The sequence below is a fragment of the Sceloporus undulatus genome, chromosome 5, assembly GCF_019175285.1.
Source record: "Sceloporus undulatus isolate JIND9_A2432 ecotype Alabama chromosome 5, SceUnd_v1.1, whole genome shotgun sequence".
Classification (NCBI taxonomy): domain Eukaryota; kingdom Metazoa; phylum Chordata; class Lepidosauria; order Squamata; family Phrynosomatidae; genus Sceloporus; species Sceloporus undulatus.
In genome coordinates this window covers 104,149,294-104,172,506 of record NC_056526.1, presented here as the reverse complement: position 1 = coordinate 104,172,506, position 23,213 = coordinate 104,149,294, and the positions used below count along the sequence as shown (strand labels likewise).

The following is a 23,213-nucleotide window of genomic DNA, read 5'->3' as shown; positions in this document are numbered from 1 at the left end:
ATATTCTGATAGTGGAGCCTCACAGACCTACATAGTCTAATAGGTTTTATTTTCCTACACTCTGAATTCTGTTAAATTGTGGGCATAATTTCAGAAATTAAATACAAATGGAGTACATTAAAAACAAAACAGCAGTGCTATTATAAAAGAAAATCAAAAGCAACATTATCCAAGGAATTTAAATTCTGGAACTGAATAGCTCACAACAAGTTTCTTAACACTCAAAGTTTGCAACATCCTTACAACAGAAGTTGATTTCAGGTAAATATAGTTAAGAATGGAGCTGAATGTAGTTAAGAATTAGCAGTGAGCTAATTTTGAGCTTTTTGTACCCCATTCAAAAACTCTGCCCCTGGCAGTTGTTAAACCCCTGCTGCTGTTAATTACTGATAGAGAAGAGATGCAATTCAGATGATGGAAGATACAGCTCATTTGGACTGAGGGAAAAGGAAAGGACAGCACCCTCCATCTGTAAGCATGGCCTCATTTCTTTCTTCTTCTCAGCTGAGACCAGGTGCTTCATCATAATCTGAAATGCTTGCCCTTCCTCTCCCCAATAGCAGCAGTTGCCCCTCCCAGGGCTTGAAAGCAGCCAGGGCAAGTGAGGAACACGGAAATATGTGGATAGAGTATTATATTGTGGCTATTTGATGTAGGATCCTACCCATAGTGCCTGAACAAGTACTTCTGGTAGAACACAGATGTGGCAGTAAAGTGTGTGTGTACACCTGTACATGCATAGATCTTCCTATTCTAGAAACACAACTGCAAAGCTTTCTTACTTGCAGAGAACCAGCAAATCCCCCATTACTAATAGCACTGGCAGAGAAAAAAATAAGGGACTGCAGAAAATCACAGTCACTTCAAATAATTTCTTAGGCAGGTAAATAAGCCAATATAGCAGAAACAAAATATAGATGCTAAAAAATGTAAACTATTTTCTATTTTGTATTTGTCACTATTCAGTCACAATGAAACATACTTTGAAACAAAGCAAAAGGCCATACTATCATTAAACTATCATTACATTTTTCAAAAGTATGGATTTTGTTCTTACTGACAACAGCCTCAAGCAAATCAGGGCAAGCCTGCAAGCATTCCAGTTGTCCAGTGTTTGATGTAACTTCACAAAGAACATCAAGGAGCCCAACTGTGACCAGTGCTTCCTAAGAAAAAGAGGATACAAGTTAACTTCAAAATATCTACAGACACATCAATGTTTCTAATTTTCTAGCAATCCTAATTCAGGCCCATTAGTAATCATGCCTAAGGCTGTGTAAATGAATTCATTTTCATAAGAGTATCAGCTTTCACATTTTTGAAAGCAAGATGTCAAGCACTTTGCTAGCAAATGTCAATTGGTTACAAAGATAGAACCAATACCTCTTGAAATCTCAAGCATAGAAAGATAGCTCTGGCGAGGGGCAAGCTTCACTGACATACCTACACTTTACTCCTCAACAGCAAAAATGTACCATTAGTCTACTTATTTACTCATTCATTTAAATATTTACATTCCAGTAAAATCAGGTCAAGCAATTTCAAATTTCAAATAATTTAAATAAAACCACATTAAATATTTGAATTTAAAAATTGAATACTTTAAACATTGTAACAATCTAAACTTCTGTATATATAAAAATTGAAATCATTAAGGTCCAAAAGCTTTAATAAAATGTCAAATTTTAACTTGGCATCAGAATGAAAACTATGTCAGTGTTAATCAGGAGTTGAAGTGGAGGACATTTGATAACTGAGGTGCCACAATGGAGATGACACCACTTACACATTCATACACACTGGAACACACCTTTAACAGATCTCAAAATAACAGAAGTACACACAGAGCTCATTATACCATTCTTTGAAGCTAAGTTCTTCTAACACAACGAACTATAATAATCTTATCCAAGTCAGAATCAGAAATACAGAATCAAGAAGAGAAACGTGCAACTTTTTAAAGAAAGCTTTAAAGAAAGCTTAAGACAGATTTAAAATATCAAAAATACACAAACTTAAGTAATGTACTATTAATATTATGCTTTGCTTTGCTTCAGATAACCCAAAGAACCAAATAACTATAATATTGTCTTTAATTATACTAAGGAGAAATGGAAAGAAAGGACAAAACTGAACATGAATATGTTGGGAAGACTGGTTAAAGCAAATCTTCTGAACAAATCTTGCCAAGAATGTATGTGATAGGTTCATCATCAGCTCACCATAAGTCAGAAATGACATGAAGGCACACAACAACAAGTAAAACCTCTGAAGGAAATGCAATAGTCAGTGGCTGCACTGATATAACTCTATGTTACCCAAAGAATGTCATGCTTTCCCTAAATAATACAGGAATTGCTCTTGTAACTGACAATTCTATCTATGAACCAGCTGAGTTGTAAAAATTGGTTAAGCTGCCACAATTAGAACAGTATCTAAACCAGAAATTTTATTAATTCTGATGAACTTTGATGTAGTCAATACCGATTTATCAAATAAGTAATTAATTTTTATAATGCTAGGTGATCCTCAGTGATCTTGAGGGCATGGAAATCAGCAGGGGGTCTATGAATTAGGAGGTGCAAAGAGGGGAAATAACAAAAGACACCTTTATGGAACTCTGGTCCCCAATCATCAACTACACTTCTCTATACAAGGCCCACCATCTTATTTAAAGATGCTGACTGATCACCATGCACACAGGGATAAGGATGTTGGGTAGTGGGGGGGGGGTAACTATAATCAACATATTGCTAAAATTTAAAAACCCCAAGTGCTTGTCTTTACAAATAGCAAGGTAAAAATGTCTCTGAATTATACCTATACAAGAAGGCTACAGCACACCCTTTAAAAAAAATATCAACCAAAAACTAACCATAGTCCTTGGCATCTTTCTGTAACATACAGGAAAACATTTTATCCCACAGGGAAGCAGTCAAACACAGCAATTTCTTATTGGTAGCTTGAAATAGGAAAATTTTATGACACTGTTGGCTCTTTCAGATGAAGTATACTACAAAGGCAAAATATTACAAAATAGGGCAATACGTATAAGTGGTTAGAAGAACATTATATCCAAACATCCTGGTAGCACACCTAAATACAGTATCTCTATACTTTTGGACATTTGATACACCAATTCAATCATCCCAATACAATCATGTCACATAGGGAAGGGGTCTCATTCATGTTTTTACCCCATCAAGATTCCTATTCATTTCAACAGAGGATGAACCTCTGCAGATACCAACTGATGTTTCATTTACTTTTAAAACATTAAAAGGCTTCTGTTCTACTCATTATTCACACAGTATGAACGCCACTGATTTGAGTGGCAAAATCTAGATGCAAAGAAGAGCTCAAAAAGCTCTTCATCAGATATACCTGTTCGCAGCATGATGCTCCCTCTCTCTCTCTCTCTCTCTGATGCAGCATGATGCAAATTTACAGTAAATCACAGCAAGTTACAACACCAGAGAATCTTACCTCATTGTCATTGTCCATTGTAGAAGCCAAGTTTAGCACAGCCTGACATTTCTCCTGAAAACAACTTGAAAGGAATTTGGCCATTTCTTCCCTGATAACCAAATTATTTCCATCAATTTCTGACAATATTAGCTTTAAAAGAACAGTCCTGGAAAAAATAAAATAAAAAGCATTTCATGTTTATACTGAGAGTGTGCAGGGTAATGGGAATTGCAAGGACTGGGCAACTGACATCAATTAACATCAGTAAAGACTTATTTGGTTCACCATAGCTTGCCAGTCAGACCTTCTCAGACTCAATCCCATGGAGATTCAAACTAACATATGCATTTCCACTCAAACTTTAGATATAAACTACAATGAACACTACAGCCAAATATACATAATGTGGTCACAAGCAGAGTACAAATTTAAAGTACCACCCCTTGAATTGTGCCCATAGGCTGTAAGTTACATTTCATTCTTAAGTGGCATCCCAAAGAGGGGCATCATGTGACTAGACCTTGTTGTTTTGTGCCTTCAAGACATTTCTGACTCATGGCAACTGGACGGCAATGATATTATGGGTTTTTTTGTTTGTTTTTTGTTTTGCCAAGATTTGTTTAGAGGGTTTTTTCCACTGTCTTCCTCTGAGGCTGAGACTATGACTTATCCAAGGTTACCCAATGGGCTTGCATGACTGAGCAGGGATTCAAACCCTGGTCTCCAGAGTCATAGTTCAATGCTCAAACTACTACATCATGCTAGCTCTCTCATGGCTAGAGCAACTTTGATTAAATGCTAAAGAAGTATGTTATATAGCTTCAAAGTACCCTCTCAGTCAATTCTTTTGATGGCTGGTACTTTTCAAAATATTGTGGGTGTTAAAAAAATCACTGAGCAGTAAGATACATAAACAGGATATGTTTCTCTTCACTGTTGTTAAGTTGTGATTATAAAGGCTTGATTAGGTGCAAACTGGGAATGAAGCCATTGTTTGAAGAGTTAGCAAACAATATTTGGTCAACTATAGTGATACATCGCTTTGAGAAAGCCTAGGCTAGGGTAGTTTTTATACACCTCCAGATTCTATGCTTCAGTGCAAGGTGACAAGCAGATCTCAAAGTTGTCTCCCCACTAAAACTATCCAGGGGAGGTCTTAAATAGGTGTATTTACCCACTATTTCACCATATCATTAAGACCTTAAGTAAAAAGGCACTGTGTTGTCTTCTGGGAAGGGAGTTGCTAATCTTTCACTGGCACAAGATTCCTTTGAATGATTAGTTATATTTTTGTATGCCTGAACAGTTGGCTCATTGAAGAGAATGCTATGAAAGGGGAAACCTCTGGATTTATTGACTTGGCACTCTATTACTTCATGGTCGCATCCTAGAAAATGGCATGTAACATCATCCATCCACTTTGTAACACTCCATCCTCTGTATTCTGTAACCTCTACTTTGGGTACAGCTTATTTCTTTTTCAAGAGCAACTGATGAAAAACTGAAACTGCATGACACTTCTGTGTGTGTTTCTGCATGTGTATGTGTGTATTTCAGTGTGGAGAGAGTGTATGGTGGAAAGGAAGATACACACTGAATCTCTCTCTCTCACACACAAACACACACAGAGACAATAGCCTAGCTACTGAAGTTGCACACAAAATGCAACAGGGTGTAGTGCTTCCATGAAATCTTGTCTTCATTTTGTCTCTCTCCTCTTTAAAAACTAAAGGCGCCAACCTGAATTCTGCAATTCCTATCTAAACCCCTACCAGTTGTGGCTAAATTGTAATGTTAACCAACCAATTTAAAACCATTACTGACATAGAAACATGTATTTAGAGATTCTGTGCCAACTATAAAACCACAGGTTTTTTTTTCAAATCATGTGAACAGGATACTCTATATGGAATGCTAAATGCTAAAACCCACATTGGTTTTTGGGGTTACCTTTCTTGATTGCTCAGTTTGGCATACATGGCTTTGACCAACTCTGGGCACTTCAGCAATTGGTTGGTAATAATCAAGAACCTGAAAGGAGGAGAAAAAAAAAACAGAACAAACTGCCATTGGTTACATAAAAACAGCAAAATTAGCTACTCTGCACTGTATTAATTTAGTTTACCCTGGTACTATAATAATTGCTTACTATTCACATTGCATATCTATGATTAATTTACAAAAAACGGTTGAAAATATGTTTCTTGAGTGTTGAGAAACCTTGCTGAGGAGAACCCTGGACTAATAAGAATCTTGCAGTTCAGGACTTATTCTGCACAAAAATATTTTTGCAAAGATACTAGCATTTTCTGTGCAGAACATAATAGTTTTGAAAAATGCTATTTCTTAAGCAGAAAAGTCTATTCTTTGTGCAAAAATAGCATGGGCAAATTTTGCACAAAGTAAGTCACAAACTGAAAATAGTCTTCAAAAACTGAAGAACTTTTGAAGATTTTTCTCACAACAGGAAAATTTCTAAAATTAACTGTGTTTTTCCTTCAAGAATGGGTTTTGCAAAGAATTACTCTCCTACAGAATATGATGAGCTAAAGCAGGACGGGGTGGGGAGCAAGGGAATAGCCCAACAAGCTGAATAGAGGCAATGTGTGTAAGTTGAAGACATCCTCTTCCACCAGGCCTGTTACATGTGTTTTTCCTCTGGATCCAGTGCCATGTGAAGGTGTACAGTCTAATAGACTCTAATTCATTTGTAACTGCTGAAAGCCAACAGTTCTGAAATACTTAAACAGATCAGCATAAGTCATTCATTATTCTGAGTAACACATGCAAGGCATCTTACAAAATTAACAGGATTTATGACACTCTTCTATACTTGAATCATGAAAATTCCTCTATGGATTTTCCTTTAAAACAATTATAAAAATAATGAGGATCCATAATGAAATCTTCTTTCACCCAGTCCGTTGTCAAATGGCTCATGAATGCTGCATTACAAGCAGGGCTGCTAAACATTTGAAAATCTCAAGATTCAGTTCTTGACAGAGCTTGTCAATATTTATAGATATATAAAGTCAAAGGCTTTTATAGATATACTTTTCTTTAGATTTTATACTTTACATTACAGGGAACTCAATAACCAAGTGCTTGAATTCTGAGAGTTGGCTGTAATGGTAAGGTTGCAATCCTTTACAGGCTTAGGTTGAATTAGGTTCCACAGTTAACTCCATGTGATTATAACTGAGTAGGCATGCACAAGAAATAGGAGCAGACTATCTAGTATCAGTCATGTTACAGAGTTATTTCATGAACCATATCTTGCTACCCTTAAATAGCACAATCACCTCTCTTTCCAAGTAGCAAATCTGATTAATGAGGAAATACAGTCAGAGATGAGCTACATGCTAAATACAAAGTGGGTGATACAACCAAAGAGTTTAACTCTGTGGCAATATCTTTTCCATACTGCCTACCCTTTCATATGACATCACTGAACTGCACTTTCTTTTCAGTCAGCGCATTATGTGGAATAAGAGTAAGGACAAACCCAGAATGAGCTCACAGTATGGAGTAAATGTTCCTAAATATTACAGGAGAGAGGGAGAAAATATATAAAAAATACATCAGATAGTGGTTATATTTTTGGAAGTATCCTTGTGGTTTGAAGTGTCACTCAAAATTTTTGACTCAGGTTTTGATTAAATTATGTCATGCATGGCCCATTTGAAAAATATATTCCTGGCTTTCTTGAGAAAGGACTGTTGTGGAACAAGCATTCCTTGTTGCACTACAATTAAAGGGGGGAAAATTTCAAGTGAGCAATAGCTTTCAAACTCACTTGCATTTGGAACCTGTAATAAAAAAGAAAAACTCCAGCTTTCCAGGAATTAAAAATAAGTTTGTCCTTAGGAGAGTACAAGATTTTATAGAAACAAAAATATTCTAAGTCACTAAGGAAGGAAGACTTTTCAGCCCCCCAAAAAATATTTTTAAAAATAGATGGAAATTTTATACATTTTACCCAGGCAAAAACGGAAGAACTTGTAAGAGGTATTTACTTACTTAGGCGGGATACAGACTGCCCCAAAAGGGTGGTCTGCCGCCGCCCTGGTTTGCTGCGCAAGGGAGATGCAGTGGACAAACCGTGCGGCTCCCTCGCGCAGCAAAAAGAACCCGTAAAAAGAGGGTTCTTTCTGCAGCGCTGTTGTGACGCCACAAGGCGCCAATGGTGCACTTGCAGCATCACAAAGGCGCCTGGACATGCGGACGCTACGCATCCGTTACATCAAAATAGCGACGCCCGTATGTACAGGGCGCCGCCATTTTGACACCCTTGTCAAGTGTGAGGGGCGAGTCGCGTTTGGAAGTGCCGCCCCTCGCACATCACGATGGTGCCCCGTAGGGTCCGTCTATCAAGCGTTTTACTTACTTGCTTATAGTGAGTAGGGAAGCCTACTCCTGGCCTTTGAGCTTGTAAAACAATATTCTGAAAACATAGCTATTCTGAAAACCTGCTTCTACTAATGACAAGGAGAGAAGCAAAATTTTACATTAAATAAATTAATGTAAGAAAATTATCATCTATGTAGTGGTGATAACTTGCAGATTTGCTTTGGCTATAAAAAATATTACTGCTTCATTACATGCATTGTACAAGTTACCCAATTCAGAAGTTTTGATTTTACAAAATAGTTTTTATCCTAAAAAGGGGGGAATTATTTGCAATACAAATACTGGAAGAAAGTGTGTGTGCAGATATCATACTTCCGCTATAGTACTATAGTCTGGGTCTTCCAGTGTAACTGAATGGTGGGAGATTCAAGATTGATAAAACCAAGAACTTAATATAGCAGACTCAGGAAATTACTGTGCAATTTGCTGCCAATAAATCATTGTTGAGGCGTGTGTTCATTCATATTAATATATTTTTTTTCTGAATGGAGGAGGGGAAATACAAGCACTGAAGTTGTTGGAAATGGCAGTAAAGGTTGGCAGTTGGTGTGAACTGTGGAGAAGATGAAGAGGAAATGAGATGAGATTAAAGCCATCTTTAATATTTCTCTGACGGGATGTCATTTAAAAGATAGAGCAAGATTGTTTTCTGGAGGTGTAGACACTAGGATATAAACCAATGGATTCAAACTATGTGGTGCCGAATAGACGGCGCAGGTAACAATGATGTCATTGCTGCGAGGCCTCCAGATGGACCCGCACAGCAGCAATGCTAATTACACTGCTGCCAGCTGTTTGCAGCGGCGCAAAAAGAAGCCCCTTTTTAGTGGTCCTTTTTTTGCATAGCCGCGCCATGCAATTTGGTTGCTGCAGAGCAGCTACACAGCAAAGAGAGGCGGTTCCCAGCTGCCTCTTCCTGGTGCTCTTTACCGTGCCTAAGATTGGACTGGCATCACCTGAAAGTACTTTAGCTGTGGCTTCCTGCATCGGAGAGCCTTGGGACTGGAGGACCTTTGGGAATTCCTTCCAACTTCATAATTACATGATTCTATCACTGAATAAGTATATTTTTGTTAGACAGGAAAAAATGTGGACATTAATCTACTGATCACAATTGTACTAGAGTTGTGAGGTATAATGGTTTTGTGGATTTATAGTGATCTCTTGAATTTAACTAATGGTGTAGACTGAATTTGGTACTTCACAAACAATAGATTCATCTTGTGCATTCATTTACACTATTTAAATATATACATTATGATTTTTCTGCTTTCTGTCTACACTTTCACCTTTATTTAAATTATTAATTATATGATTATTTTAAAATGTTTTATGCTAATAAATTAATTTAGATTAACACTCAGCCTTGTCCAATTTGGATGGGTAACTGAGAGTGACATTTAGAGCAGATCACATAATGAAGGACATCAACTATGATCCCTTTAAGAGAGGACTGGACAAATTCATTGAGGATGCTACTAGTCATGCGGAATATTTATTTCCTCTAGTATCAAGGAAGCATGTATGGAAGGGTGTAATCAGATTCACATTCTGCTGATGGGCATTCCATAAGCATCTGTGAGCAGAATTCTGCATTGGACAGGTTTTTAGTCTGATCCAGCATAGCCCTTGTTGTGTTCTTACATTAGAAAATACACTTCCTCTTCTGCATAGTAGCGGGAACGACTCTTCCAAAATAGCACTTGCTAAAACATATACATGTATTATATTAAAATAAAGAATGCTTTCTCCCATAGCTATTATTTTAATTTATATGTTTAATCCTTATGCACAAGGATGAGAACTTTTAGTCTCCCAAGCCATACTTTGGTACAGAATGTACACAGAACTGGTCATACATGTAGGTCATTGTACAACACTAATACCTGCATAGTAGAAAACAAGGTCTCAATAGTTTAGCCACCTGCTATAACAATTTTATTTTCCATTGAGAAAATATAGCTGGGATTAAAGAAAAACCTGTGCCATCAAAATTCATGATTTTTGTCATTGGGATGCTTTTTACTGTCTTGGCCAATGTTATGAATCAAAGTAGATGTGACAAGCTCTAGCTATCAGCTGATGGTCCCCATACAGGTTAAATAGTTTTCCCCCCATGTGACTGGTTAGGAGGGATTATAATTGTATTCTTAAGCACCTTTACCAAACTGAAACATAAGTTTGTAGGGTTTTGGTTTACAGATCTTGGCAAACAGTAGCTTCCAACAAACATAGTTCTTCCCTGTTGTTGATTAGGAGAAACCAAAATAGAAAAACAGATCTGACTTAAACGATTTTTCAGTACCCAAGGCATGACTTTCAGTTACTGAGTGCTAAAAAAAGTTTTAAAAATAGGATGATAGAAACACAGCTCTAGGAAGTGCAATCAGATCATTTTACACTATAGCTCATGACACTACTATGGTACTTTATTTCTTCTGTTTTGAAAAACATGATACCAGCTCAATCAAAACAAACACTTCTCTTTTGTTCCAGATGTGATTATGGTTGTCTTCTAACTCTGAGCACATTTTTCTTAAAATGTGGCAATCTGCAAATATATTTAAATCTGAAAATATATTCAAAATGTGTGCCATAAGTTTTATATCCAACTAGAGAATACGAAGATTTATTTTACTTTTTTCTTCTCAGTATTCTTTGTCAAGTAATCTGGTGGATTTTGTTTTTTATTTGTTTATATGTTTGTTTTGCAACTACAAATATATCAATTCTGGACAGAACACCACTGCTTATTTGATTTTGATTTTTGTTTTAGAACCTCAAAGAGCTTTGCTGTTATACCTCCTTTTATGAGTTGTTAAACTCAGAAGTATATTTACATCATCACGAGGAGGCAAATAAGTGCTGAACAACAATCAGCCACACCATCCCCCATTTAACATTCTAGAAGCTGTGAAAAAATGTGTTTTGTTTTAGAGTTTTAGGGTGTTTCTAGATCTATTGTAATTGGATCATAGTTTTAGTGTAATTAAATTTTTAATTGGATTTTGGCAGTTCTTGTGTTTTAAATATATATTAGCTAACTGAACATTTAAATGGGTAAAGTAAAAATAATTTTTAAAATATATATGCCTAGCATTATCTCATTTTAAAATAAGTTCATACCTTACTTTGCCCCAGCAACAGTTGACAACCCTACTATGCAAGATACACACTTAGAAAGTATGACCTAACAGAGAGTATAAACACAGACAGAGGAGATTACAGTCAGGGTGACCAGACATCCTCTTTTCCCAGGACATGTCCTACATTTAAACCTCCTGTTCAGGAGGAATTCCAAAATGTCCTCCATTTTGAACATGACTAAGAAGCCCACTGAGTAGCAGCACATTTGCTACTCCCCTTTGAGAAATTTGTCTACTTAGCAACCCATCTTTGCTGAAAATAGGAGGATAGGATGGGTCTTTCTAGAGTTCTTTTTTCCTAGAAGCAGCAGCTGAGCTCAGAGCGCATTTGTTTCTTGGAAGGGGAAAGGACAAAAAACATGTTAGGCAATGGGCTGCTTGGGGACACAATGCAAATGTGCAAATGTAGGGATTTTCCCCCCATTAAAGTCAGCACAACAAACCAATGATCCTATTCCCCACCATCACTCCCTTCTCCTTTTGTGTCGTGTCTTTTTAGATTGTAAGCCTGAGGGCAGGGAACCGTCTGACTAAAAGATTGTATGTACAGCGCTGTGTAAATTTACAGCACTTTATAAATAAAGGTTAATAATAATAATAATAATGATGATGATGATGATGATGATGATGATGATGATGATGATGATGATGAAAATAATAATTTAAATGTACGTTAAGTCAAGGATTTATTGTTAGTAAAATATAATTTTAAGCATTTGTTCTATAAGTATATTGCGAGCCAACAAGGCCTTTTAGCAAAGATATAGTCATCAGAAAAATACAGCTGAGTATGTAATAGATTACAGTATACATAATATAGCTTTAAATAAACCATATGAATAGATTTTTAAAAAAAATTTATTAGTATTTTTAGCTTTTATTTTGTAATGTCCTATTTTTTCTTAAATGTCCCACACTTTGTGGTGCCTTGTCCTCCTTTGTGGTTATGACATCTGGCCACCCTGATTACAGGTGGTATCTGCTGGGGTTCCAGGACCCACCCACCTCATGGATACCAAAATCTGTGGATGCTCAAGTCCCATTATATACAATGTGGTAATAAAATGGTGTCCCTTATATAAAATGGCAAAATCAAGGTTTGCTTTTTGTAATGAAAAAAAAAATTCAAGTCATGGATGATAGAATCCATAGATACAGAATCTATGAATATAAAAAGCTGACTGTACTTTTCTTCATGTACTGCAGCCGAGATGCAGCATTACAAATGGAAAGATGCAGGAAAAAGATATTTTCCAAATATCAGAAATAGCAAAAAAGAAGTTACATATTAATTTCTTATTAGGAAAGGAAATTAAATTGGGAGATAAAATGTCATTATTACACCATGAAATTGTGCTCCAAAGCCTGGCTTCTGATGAAATGGTACACATACACAGGGACACTGCTAGACTTCAACCTATGTTTCTTGACTCCCTAATCTATTTTCTTCAGCAATGAATATCCCAGTGGGCCAGCCTGGGAACAGGGGTCTGTCACACCTACACTTCCCCTTTTTCCCACCGTTGCACAAACCCTAGCTATTTTCTTATCTAACTGGAGACATCTGTGCATCAGTCAAAAGAGCAAGCCTTCAGTGGCTGCTTCTCAGTTAGGCATTCCACAATCAGCAGCAACTCTGCATGCAAGACAAATGAGTAGAAGCCTCTCAAAGTTTCATGACATTTCACTGAAACTCATAAGGTTTTGTCCTGCATCTCCACCTTGGGCCTCTCCTTATGCAGCACTTGGGCTGAGAAAAGCAGTTCTCACTGGTGTCAATGGGAACCCCTTTTCCCCCAACCTAAATGTCACCTGACTTACAGTGCGGTAGCATACTACTCAGTTGCTCCCACAAGAAGCAATGCTGTCTAAACAAATCACTGACCTTTCAACCATAGTTTGCTTATCTGTTTAAAAAAAAAAAGATCAAAAAAGCATTTGTATTTAAAACTAAAGGTGCTAACAAGGTGGGAAATATTATCCAACAAGCAATAAAAGATAATTAATTTCTACAGCGTTTCTTTGTAAATTATTCAAGCATTCCAGTTTATATTGGTTAGAATCCAAAGAACCACTTCAGACATACAAAAATGGTTTCTATGCACCCAGAAGGGATTCCCACTTTCTCTTCTCATCCCGAACAGTAAGCTCCTTACATGAGCTGGAAAGTGAGAAGTCACTCCAAGTTGCAGGACAACTTGTTGACAGCTATGATTAGAAGAAGAGCACTAGGGTGTATCATAGTGCTTTGAATTCTGGTTTTACTTTTGGCTTATTCTATTCTAGTGTAGTAACTCATATTTGAATTAAATCAGTATGAAATTACAACAGTATCTATACCAAATGGAGTTCAAAGCAAGCTGCAATTTTTTATATGAAGACAAGAGACATCAAAGACCTCAGCAAGTATTCTCATTACTGTTTTGAAAGAGTTTTTAAAAAGTACATACATCCATTCTGATTCCGAGTGCCTTCTGTATGCTTTCAAAACGGCAACGACTATATTCAAGTTGTGTTCCTCCTGCAGTTCTTTCATTCTCTGAGGGTTAAGGCATACTGAAAGAACCATACAGCAGTAGGCAACAATCTTCTCATCCTGATGATTTAAGCAATTCCTCAAAAAAGAAACAAGAACATGCATTGTATTAAGACTGTTTAGGAAAATGTATCAATGGAAGATATTAATGCCCCAGATCTTCAGAATCAAAAGAGGAACCAGATGTTCCTTTTCTAATTTGCTTTAGCTTAAGCTTGCAACGTATAAAATGTAACACACTATTTTCTGAACATACACCCAAATATTTACATGGAACAAAGAATGTTAGAATTGATTTCTGGTTTTTCTATGGGGAGGCAGTTAAAGGGACAGTGTATGCCTATTCCTCCTCCCCCCATACCTTTAATTGGCTTCCTAAGCTAGTTAAAGGCAGAGGAGGGCGGGGGGGGGGGGAAATAGGAGCAAACGTGCACCTGTTGTTCCCTCCCTCTCCTATGCCTTTAACTGGCACCTAGAGCTAGTTAAAGGCATGGGAGGGGAGGGGAAGGAGTGGAGGGGGGATTGCCTTTGCCATCCCTTGAAGCTGGGAGAGCATGACTTGTGTGTGTGGTGTCTTCGGGGTGTTTCCAACTTAGGGTGACCCTAAAGTGAAACTATCATGGAGTTTTCTTGACAAGTTTCGTCAGAGGAGGGCTTGCTATTGCTAGCCTGAGGCTGAGAGAGTGTGCCTTGTGTGTGTGCATGTGCCTTCAAGTCGTTCCTGGCGACCCTAATGTGAAACTATCATGGGGCAAGCTTTGTCAGAGGGGGATTTCCATTGCTATCTTGTGAGGTTGAGAGAGCATAGCTTGTGTGTGCTGCCTTCAAGTCATTTCTGACTTATGATGACACTAAGGTGAAACTATCATTGAGTTTTCTTGTCAAGTTTTGTCAGAGGGGGGTTGCTATTGCTAGCCTGAGGCTGAGAGAGTGTGCCTTGGGTTTTTCCCTGGAAGTCCCACCCCTGGAAGTTCTGCCTCCTGGCACCGGGTGACAGCCAGTGTGGGAACGCCACTGAGTTTGGGCACTCGGTCTCTAAAAGGTTCGCTATCACTGGTGTGTGTTGTCCCCTCGCCATACAAGCTTATTCATAAGGAAACAGTTGCAGCTTTAATCAAGACAATTAAAATAATGTCTTTATTCTTAGCTCTAAACTTTTTAAATTTTAGCATAGTCATCATTTAGGAGATCATTTTACTGTAATCTCCTTGTTAACATTTAACCAGTACAACCTAGCTACCAGCATATGTTTACAATAAAACCTGGAACACATATGGTATACTGGTCAAACTTAAAACAACATTTCTGGAGCACTGCTTCTTTTAGTTAACATACATAAATAAAATGCAGAATACAGTGACTACTCTCCTGTTTCCAAAACTAAGGGTCAAAGGAGACAGCCCCATAGGAGCAGCCTCCGGCCACGATCAGGCTAGGACTGCGATGACCACACAGCCCACTCCCAAGCCGCACTGGCCAAATCAACTCCTTTTTGGGCTGGCTTTTAGGTCTTGAGCATGGCCTTGGGCAGCTTCTGGCTGCTTTGGGGGCATGCATCATGTAAATGTCACACCCCCAAAGTGGCCAGAAGCTACTTTATTTAATTCGTGCATTTTGAGACTGTAGCAATCTGTTCTTCTCAGCATTTGCCTACTGCCAAGCACTATCACTGATGAGTGAAACAGCGGCACATTACAGACCGCCTAAAAGCGGCGTCTGCTGGCGCTGCCGGTTGCTCTGCAAGGGAGCCGCAGCGGCCAAACCACGCGGCTTCCTCACAGAGCAAAAAGAACCCCCAAAATGGCACTTCTTTTTAGGGTGTGCTAATGATGCCGCAAGGCGCCAATGGCACACTCACGACATCATTAGCACCACACAACGTCCAGCCGCCACCATTTTGTACGGACTCAGTATGTACTAGGGCCCCTTCCTAACCCTAATACGTCCTGGGGACGTACTATACGCCCGTCCAGAACGAGCCATAATCACATAATATTATACAGTACTTTGGATGGAGGAAGAAGATACCTGCTGATGCTTACAAGAAAAGAGTAGGGAAAGCAAGTTTCCAAATCGTGTTCTGGGATTCACTGTTTCCTGTTGCAATGTTTCCAAGAAACTGGAGGCTACAACGGAAGACTAGAAGGGAGGCAGAAAGAAATCCTGTCAACATACTTTTATCATACAGCAGAAATTTGCCTTCCAATCTCCCAAAATATAGTTCACAAATACATCAAGAAACAATACTATACAGATTATGAGATTCTGAATAAACATAATCTATACAATAACAATTTAATACCATTAAAACCTTTATATCCCCTTCAGTATCAAAAGATCTCAGTACAGAATACAGATAACAAAACAGACTAAACAATTTAAAACAATTTTAAAGCATTTAAATAATTTAAAGCAGTGTACACAGTGTATACTGTACCCTATCAGAACTTTACAACTTAACCAGACCATGGTCCTTTTGCCCTAAAAGCTTTGGTGAAAAGCCAAGATTTAACTTGAAACCTAAACGAAGCCAGCATCAGCACCAATCTGATCTCCAAGGAAATGGTATTCCACTGCTGGGGCATCACAGTACAGAAGGCTCTCACCCGAGTCTCCATATGTACTGCTCATACGGATACAAGGAAGGTCCCTTAGGCAGATCTCAGTAATGTGCACATATACAGAAATTATTTATGTACTGAAGTTTCAAGCAGTGCAGGCACTTCTATGCCTACAGGAAGCCCCTGCTTTTCAATGCCTCATTCTTTTGACACAGATGCCTCATTCTTTTGACACAGACAAGTTCCATTAATTCAACAAGGGGTCCGCTCTTTCATCATTTTTTCTGACTACAAAGGTTATTTGGCACTATTCACACATGCATGGTCCCTGAATCTCTTGCACACATTTAAAAGTGATATATAGTATGTTACAGTGCGCCCACGCCATCCACGAGCTTGCCATCCATGGCTTTAACCTTGTGTGGATGACAAGCCCCAGATGTTACAGTGGTACGTGCACCCATGGAACACATGCACCACGCAGCATGTGGGAGCGTGAAGCCACTGAAACGAATGGGACTTGAGGTCCTGCGTTTTTTGCCATACGAGGGGTGGGTGGGTGGGTGTGGAATGGAATCCTCACATATACAAAGGGCCCACAGTATTGACATTTTTGGTAGCATTTGCAGGCTAAAAAAAATCTAGGCTCCACTTTCCAATTGATTTTGCTTTCTGACAGTCCTCTGGTCCCTAACCAGACAGATAAGTGTGTTTGGGGAGGGGGGAGATCCTGTGTAAACTTGCTATCCACAATTTGTGACTGGATCTTCCCCCACTGAGAATACTGCTTCTGTCATATTCTCTCACACACACATACACATGCACACCAGTTTTACATTCTGCTAGTACCCCTAACCATGCTGTCCCCTAATTATTGTGAGAATATAATGGACAATCTTTGATTACATTGTTAGTATACTACCAAAGAATGTTTCATCATGAATGGCACATGTAAGGTTTAGCCATCACACTGCAGTTGAAAGGGACAATAAAGACAAGCGCGGATCCTTGTTGCAGACTTCATAAACCAGGGAAATGAGTACTGTGTTCAGGATTCCTCCATTGCTCCTCCCCTCACATGCTGGACCATCACTGTAAATCAGAGTTCCGGGTTGTGTCTGAACCATGGAATTCACCTTAATGAATGTTAAAACACTGGGATATTGAGGGGGAAGCTCTTGGCCACAGTGTTTTTTCCTGGAACAATACTTGGTGCATACTTGTACTAAATAAGGGCTCAAGGCCACTAAAAGTCTTCAGCTTTTTCAGATCCAAGGCACATGCTTATTAGCAACTTGAAATAAAGGACTCATATTTAATTTTATCCCTAATGTCCATCCTTCTGCCTCTCCTGTTCGCCTTCTCCATTCACCTCCTCCTCGTCACTTTTCTAATCTCAGCACACCAACACATAAAATACTACAACAATGAAGAAGCCAATATGGAACACAATGTGACGGGAAAGGAATGAGAAGTCTGTGGGTGCCTACAAAGCAGAACTCTGCACAGATATATTTGCCTAGTTCAGAGGTACATAACTACACTGGAAGTAGGAGCCAATTTCTGCCCCAGCAAACTTTCAGTAGACCACAGAGATGTGTCTTAGTCAAATTGAAGGTGAGGTCAGTGTTGGCAGACAGTCAGCTTTTGGAGTATGTGTATGTGTAGGTTTGTGGGTGCTCAGGTTAGTTGGGGGGGGGGGTCCAAAGAAACAAACAGAATCTGTTGAATAAGACTGAGGCTCAAATTGACCTTAATTTAAATTTTAGCACAGTAAATTTTAGTGTAGTAAGTATTTATCCCCATCCACAAAAATGAGACACAAAAAACTGCAGCAACTATAACACCATAGCATTAATTATCCATGCAAGAAAATTATGCTCAAAATTCTGTAACACAGACTTCAATCATATATGGAGAGATAAATCCCAAAGGTGCAAGCAGGGTCCAGGAAAGAAAGAAGCACTAGGGGCCACATAGTAAACATACAATGGTTAATGGGGCACACCAAGGCATTCCAGAAGAAAATCAGCTTGTGCTTTATAGACTACAGCAAAGGCTTTGACTGCATATATCGCAAAAAGCTTTGGAACACTTTTAAAGACATGAGAGTGCCACTACAGTTGATGGTCTTGATGAGAAATCTATCCTTAGGACAAGAGGCTACAGTTAGAACAGAATATGGAGAGACACAATGGTTCTCAATTGGCAAGGGGATCAGGCAAGGCTGTATATTATCACCCTACTTGTTCAACTTTTATACAGAAAATATTACACAAAGAGCAGATTTAGAGTCAGAGGGAGATGGAGCCAAGAAAGGAGGAAGGAACATCTGTTGATGTGTGGGTGACACACTAGCAGAAAACATTACTGACTTAGAACAATTACTAAGGAAGATCAAGGAAGAAAGTGAAGTGAACATAAAGAAAACAAAAATACTGACCATGGAAGAGCTACATAAATTAAGACTAAACAATGAAGAAATCGAAATAGTTAAAGATTTCCCATACCTGGGATCAAACACTGATCAGGAAGGAGCCTACATTCAAGAAATCAGAAGAAGGCTAGGAATGGGAAAGGCAGCAATGAAAGAACTAGACAAGATCCTGAAGAGTAAAGATATAAAAATGAGCACTAAAGTCAGAAACACCCAAGCCACTGTATTCCCCCTCACCACATATGGATGTAATAACTGGACAGGGAGAAAACTGGATAAGAAAATCAACTCATTTGAGATACAGTACTGGAGAAGAGCGTTGAGCATACCGTGGACAGCCAAGAAGACAAACAAATAGATCCTTGAACAGATCAAGCCCAAATTCATACTGTAAGCCAATGTGATTAAACTGAGTCTGTCATAAAGTAAGGGGCTCGACAGATGGGCGGCTCGGTCCAACCCGTCTTTATCCCAAGTCAGTGCTGCAACAGCCGTGCACTGCAGCACCAATGCGCTGCCAAAAGGAAGCTGGCTATAGCGGCTTCGTTTTTGCGGTGCCGCAAACAGGGAAGGGCGCCACCATAACACCACTTCCTGCCAGTGACGTCTGGAAGCTTGCCACAGTGTTGCCACGAGTCAAGTAGACTCAAGGGCAGCTAACAACAACAACAAATAACTGACTTCTACTTCAGGATAATTCACCATGCCATCACATTCCTGCTGCTGGCATTTCTTCCAACAGACTTGATGTGCACACAAAGCCTTTTAAAACAAGCACATTTTTTGTCTCTTTCTCTCTCACATACACAATCACTCATTCACTCACACACAGAGAGTGGCTAAACATGAACACTGCTACAACTATATGGTTTGCTTTGTGCATTTTAATAGCAGCATACCCTCCAAATTGTCCCACTTTTATAGCTGCTGTTAAAATGTCCCAGTTTTTCCCTTCCTCCTACTTTCCCCCAATTGCTGCAAACTGATTTTAGAGTGCAAAAGTAGTTTGCACCCAATTAACTCAGCCGGGGGGGGGGGGGGGGGGGGGGGGGGGGGGGAGCAGTAGGAAGGGGAAGAATCTTGTCCCTCTGTGCAGCCTCAAGCAAAAACAAACTGCTGCATTCTTCTAGCTTGTGTGTTCTTCCCCATTAATAATGTTGGCCCCCTTGACCACACTGATGTTGCTTGGACACCTACATCCTGACTTTCAGCTATGAAATGTTTTAGGATGTGTAGAAGGTAACCAAGACCCCAGGGAAAAGGTGTGGGGACTTCTGGCAAAGGGGTAGAGGTGTGTCTGCACCAGTTCCTTGGGGTTGCTGGTGGTTTGGGAGTCTCCTGGAGAATTCTGTTTATGGTTTGTTCATTCAAACAGCATAGTGTCTGCTTGCTACTTTCTTGCATCTGAAAAAGGATGTGGAAGAAATTTTCTCAAAGTTTTGGTAGGGAGCAGGGACGACAATCAAGTCTATATGGTGTGCTTTTGCAGGTTTTTTTCCTGCTTTTCCTCAAATATTTAGACAAAGAGTAAATTCAAATTGTCACTTAACAGATTAATCACATTCATAGAGATTCAAATAAGCAAAAGAGAATGTAGATGGGTAATACAATTATGATGGAGAGAAATTACTATTTCAGACGGCACAGAAAACAGCAATATTTCAAAAGCAAAATACTTTAGTCTCTTACTACCTACTTTATTTTTAGCTTTGCAAACCACTGCAATTTGCAGTCAAGTACCTCAACATTCAAGATTTCCCTTCTAGAATATTAAAGCCAGTGTATTTCTTTGCCAGCTTCTGCTTTCTTTTTAAATGCATCCAGCATGAAAGTTTTAAGTATCACACACAAAATTTTCATCCACGGGCGATTACAGTATTTTAAACAAAATTATTTTCAATGAAATGCTTCATCCAGTAAATTAGTACTGAAGGCCTCAAAAGCAGAAGGGTAAAGGGATTTCAATTATTATTTTTTTAAAGAAAAGAATGCCAATCTATAGAAATCTACAATATTAGTACACAGGCCATTTTTGGCAAGTATGACAGGTTTCTGTTTAATTCCCTTGTTTAACCATTGGCATAACACATCATTAAATATTAAAATACAGTTAAATATGTATTACTAAAGGTCAGCCCACTACAGATGGAAGTTTGATTGCTTGGCCCTGGAAATAGTAAGAGAGTATCTGTTTGAAAGGTACTGAGCCAGCTGGCAAACAAAAGTTGCTCGAAGGGCCTGGGAACATTGCTTCTTTGGAATACACAGAGAGACAACTTAAAATAAGGTCACTTGGGTTGGGTACAAAGTAATGTCCACCTTTTGCTTCAACTGTGTTTATTTTTTCAAATTATGCAAGTGTTCAAAGGAGCACAGAGAGTAACTATGCTACTATGATATATCTTCATGCAAGAACAGATCGAGTATCATTAGGTATACACAGTGCTGGAATAACATGAAAATTGTTCTCTGCTTCAAGGAATTTACACTTTCAACTGTACAGGAGACAATAAAAAATACAGAAGATGTGGAAGAGGCAAAGATGGAGAAAAGGAGCCCTATATAAGCATTTCTAAAAACAGAAACGAAGGGGGGGAAATTAAGAACAACTATGGGGATTAATAATATCATGTCTGTATTTTTAAAACCATATTTCCCTTTCCAGAATTTATATGTTCCCTATTCCTTTTCTTTTTTATCTCTAAAGAATGTATTTGCTTTTAATAAAATTATGTATCCCAATGAAAAACCCAAAGTGCATTATCGCACTTCTATTTAGCTTTAATTTCATTCCTTACAAATTAACTATTCGTTTTCATTAACACCATAAACCTTCTCTCAGTCTTCTTTACCCAACTATATTTTATTCCTAGTCTGAACAATACTATTTGAGCCCCACTGTTTCCCTAAATATAGACAAAGACAAGCTAAGAAGACAAATTTTAAAATAGCTTACAACTTCACTTTAATTTTTTCAAATATGGGCTCATGATACTGTATTGACGATTTCGCTTTAAAATTCCTACTGGTGTGAGATATCATTTGTTAAAGAGGGATATAAATTTCCATAATATAGCCAGCCTTTTTCTTGAGGCTGTTTCTCACAAAATACTGTGGAGTATTTTGAAAGAGAGAGAAGCTTTCCGATAAAAGTTAATCTCATACAGAAGACTGATGTCAAAAATCCATACTCAAGTGACTCAGCTACACTACAGCTAGAGGTTCAACTCCCTTAAGAAAATACAGACACTTGGCTAACAAATCAGATGCATTAAATACCACAAAAGTATCATGAAATATTGCAGCATTAAGATCATTATTACTTCTGACATACCAAAAAGAAAATTCTTGCTGAATATCCACAACTCCATTAGCTTTGTATGCCAGTGGACAGGGAAAGGGAGACAGAAATAGATCATCAAGTTTAAAACAAAAACAAAAACATATAAACAGCTATTTTAATTTAAGACTGATCGTATTTCATTAATCCTTAAAAGGCTGGATCTAATGTGCATCTTAAAACATCCTTTACCAATTTAGATATTTTGAAACAGTAGCAAAATTACAGCTCTAGGGAATATCTGGGCAAAGATGTGTTGCTCTTGTATAACCTGTTTTCAAAGGATGTCTCACATCGCCCTCTAGTGGCAGATTTGTTCAGAGAGCATCAGTTTAACCAACTTTGAACTAGATGCGATAGCAGTGATCCAGGATCTGGTTCCACAACTAGGACTCCTTTTCTCTCTCCAGCTGAGCTCTACTACCCTAAGTGAACACAAGTGGGGAGAAGTTGGGCTCTACCTCCCTTTGAGCCCTCTTTTGTTCCTTAAACCAGACCACTTTGCTTCTCACTTGATCTGGGCAAATTCTGCAGCTTTGGTGCGGCTTCCAGACTCTTAGGACTCATGATGCATCATGGAAACACCATACCTCCAAAGTGACCTGAAGCAGCTTTATTTTAGCCTGTCTATATAGAGCCTATGATAGTTACAAAATGTGGTGCATTATTTAATGAGTCCAAAATGAAGAACATAATAAATTGTTTAACCTAATCCAGCAAGTACTGAAAGTACCCCTCAAACACACATTTCAGATTTCAGGGGGAGGTTTTTGTTTTCCTTTCTTTTCTTTAGAATACAAATTTATGAACTCATGAACAAACCTGATATTTAGACTGACACCCTGAACAATTTCATGTAAGTTTATGACCATCTGGCAGACTTCCAGTTTGGGGGAAACTGTTGGAGTTTTGTCCAGTTTGCATGGTAATTGATGTGAAAAAAAGTAAAGGCAGTAAGCACTACCATTTAGAGATCTGTTTCATTCAACATGTAAGGGCAAAATAGAGCTGGCAAGGGGCAGGGATTTTAAGCAGGAAATGATTTGGACTGAATCCTAGGTAAGTTGTTCACTGAGGGAATGTTTTAATTGAATAAATTAATTTGGGGGGATAAGTTAAATGAAGCATCAAGATTGAGGATACTTTATGATTTGGTGAAGGATTATCAGAAGGTGCCAGAAAGGAATGAATAGGATGAGAAAGAGGACGTAAGGACTGTATACTTTTTTATGACAAGAGATGTGCAGGACATTTCCCTCCCCATTACCAACGGCTATTAAGTTACAAATTGACATTGGCATACTCTCTTCTTTCT

At 38.4% G+C, this 23,213-nt stretch overlaps 1 protein-coding gene across 1 annotated transcript in view; it reads right to left on the bottom strand.

Moving 5' to 3' along the window:
* The window catches only part of ATXN10 (ataxin 10), a gene marked incomplete at its 5' end in the record, with an annotated part of 103,964 nt that overhangs the window by 25,240 nt on the left and 55,511 nt on the right, over nucleotides 1–23,213 (bottom strand). The window contains 5 exons of the mRNA XM_042469656.1: nucleotides 1,058–1,166; nucleotides 3,487–3,634; nucleotides 5,419–5,499; nucleotides 13,475–13,639; nucleotides 15,603–15,699. Of these exons, the coding sequence (XP_042325590.1) occupies nucleotides 1,058–1,166; nucleotides 3,487–3,634; nucleotides 5,419–5,499; nucleotides 13,475–13,639; nucleotides 15,603–15,699 (600 nt within the window). The remainder of the gene's footprint in view (nucleotides 1–1,057; nucleotides 1,167–3,486; nucleotides 3,635–5,418; nucleotides 5,500–13,474; nucleotides 13,640–15,602; nucleotides 15,700–23,213) is intronic.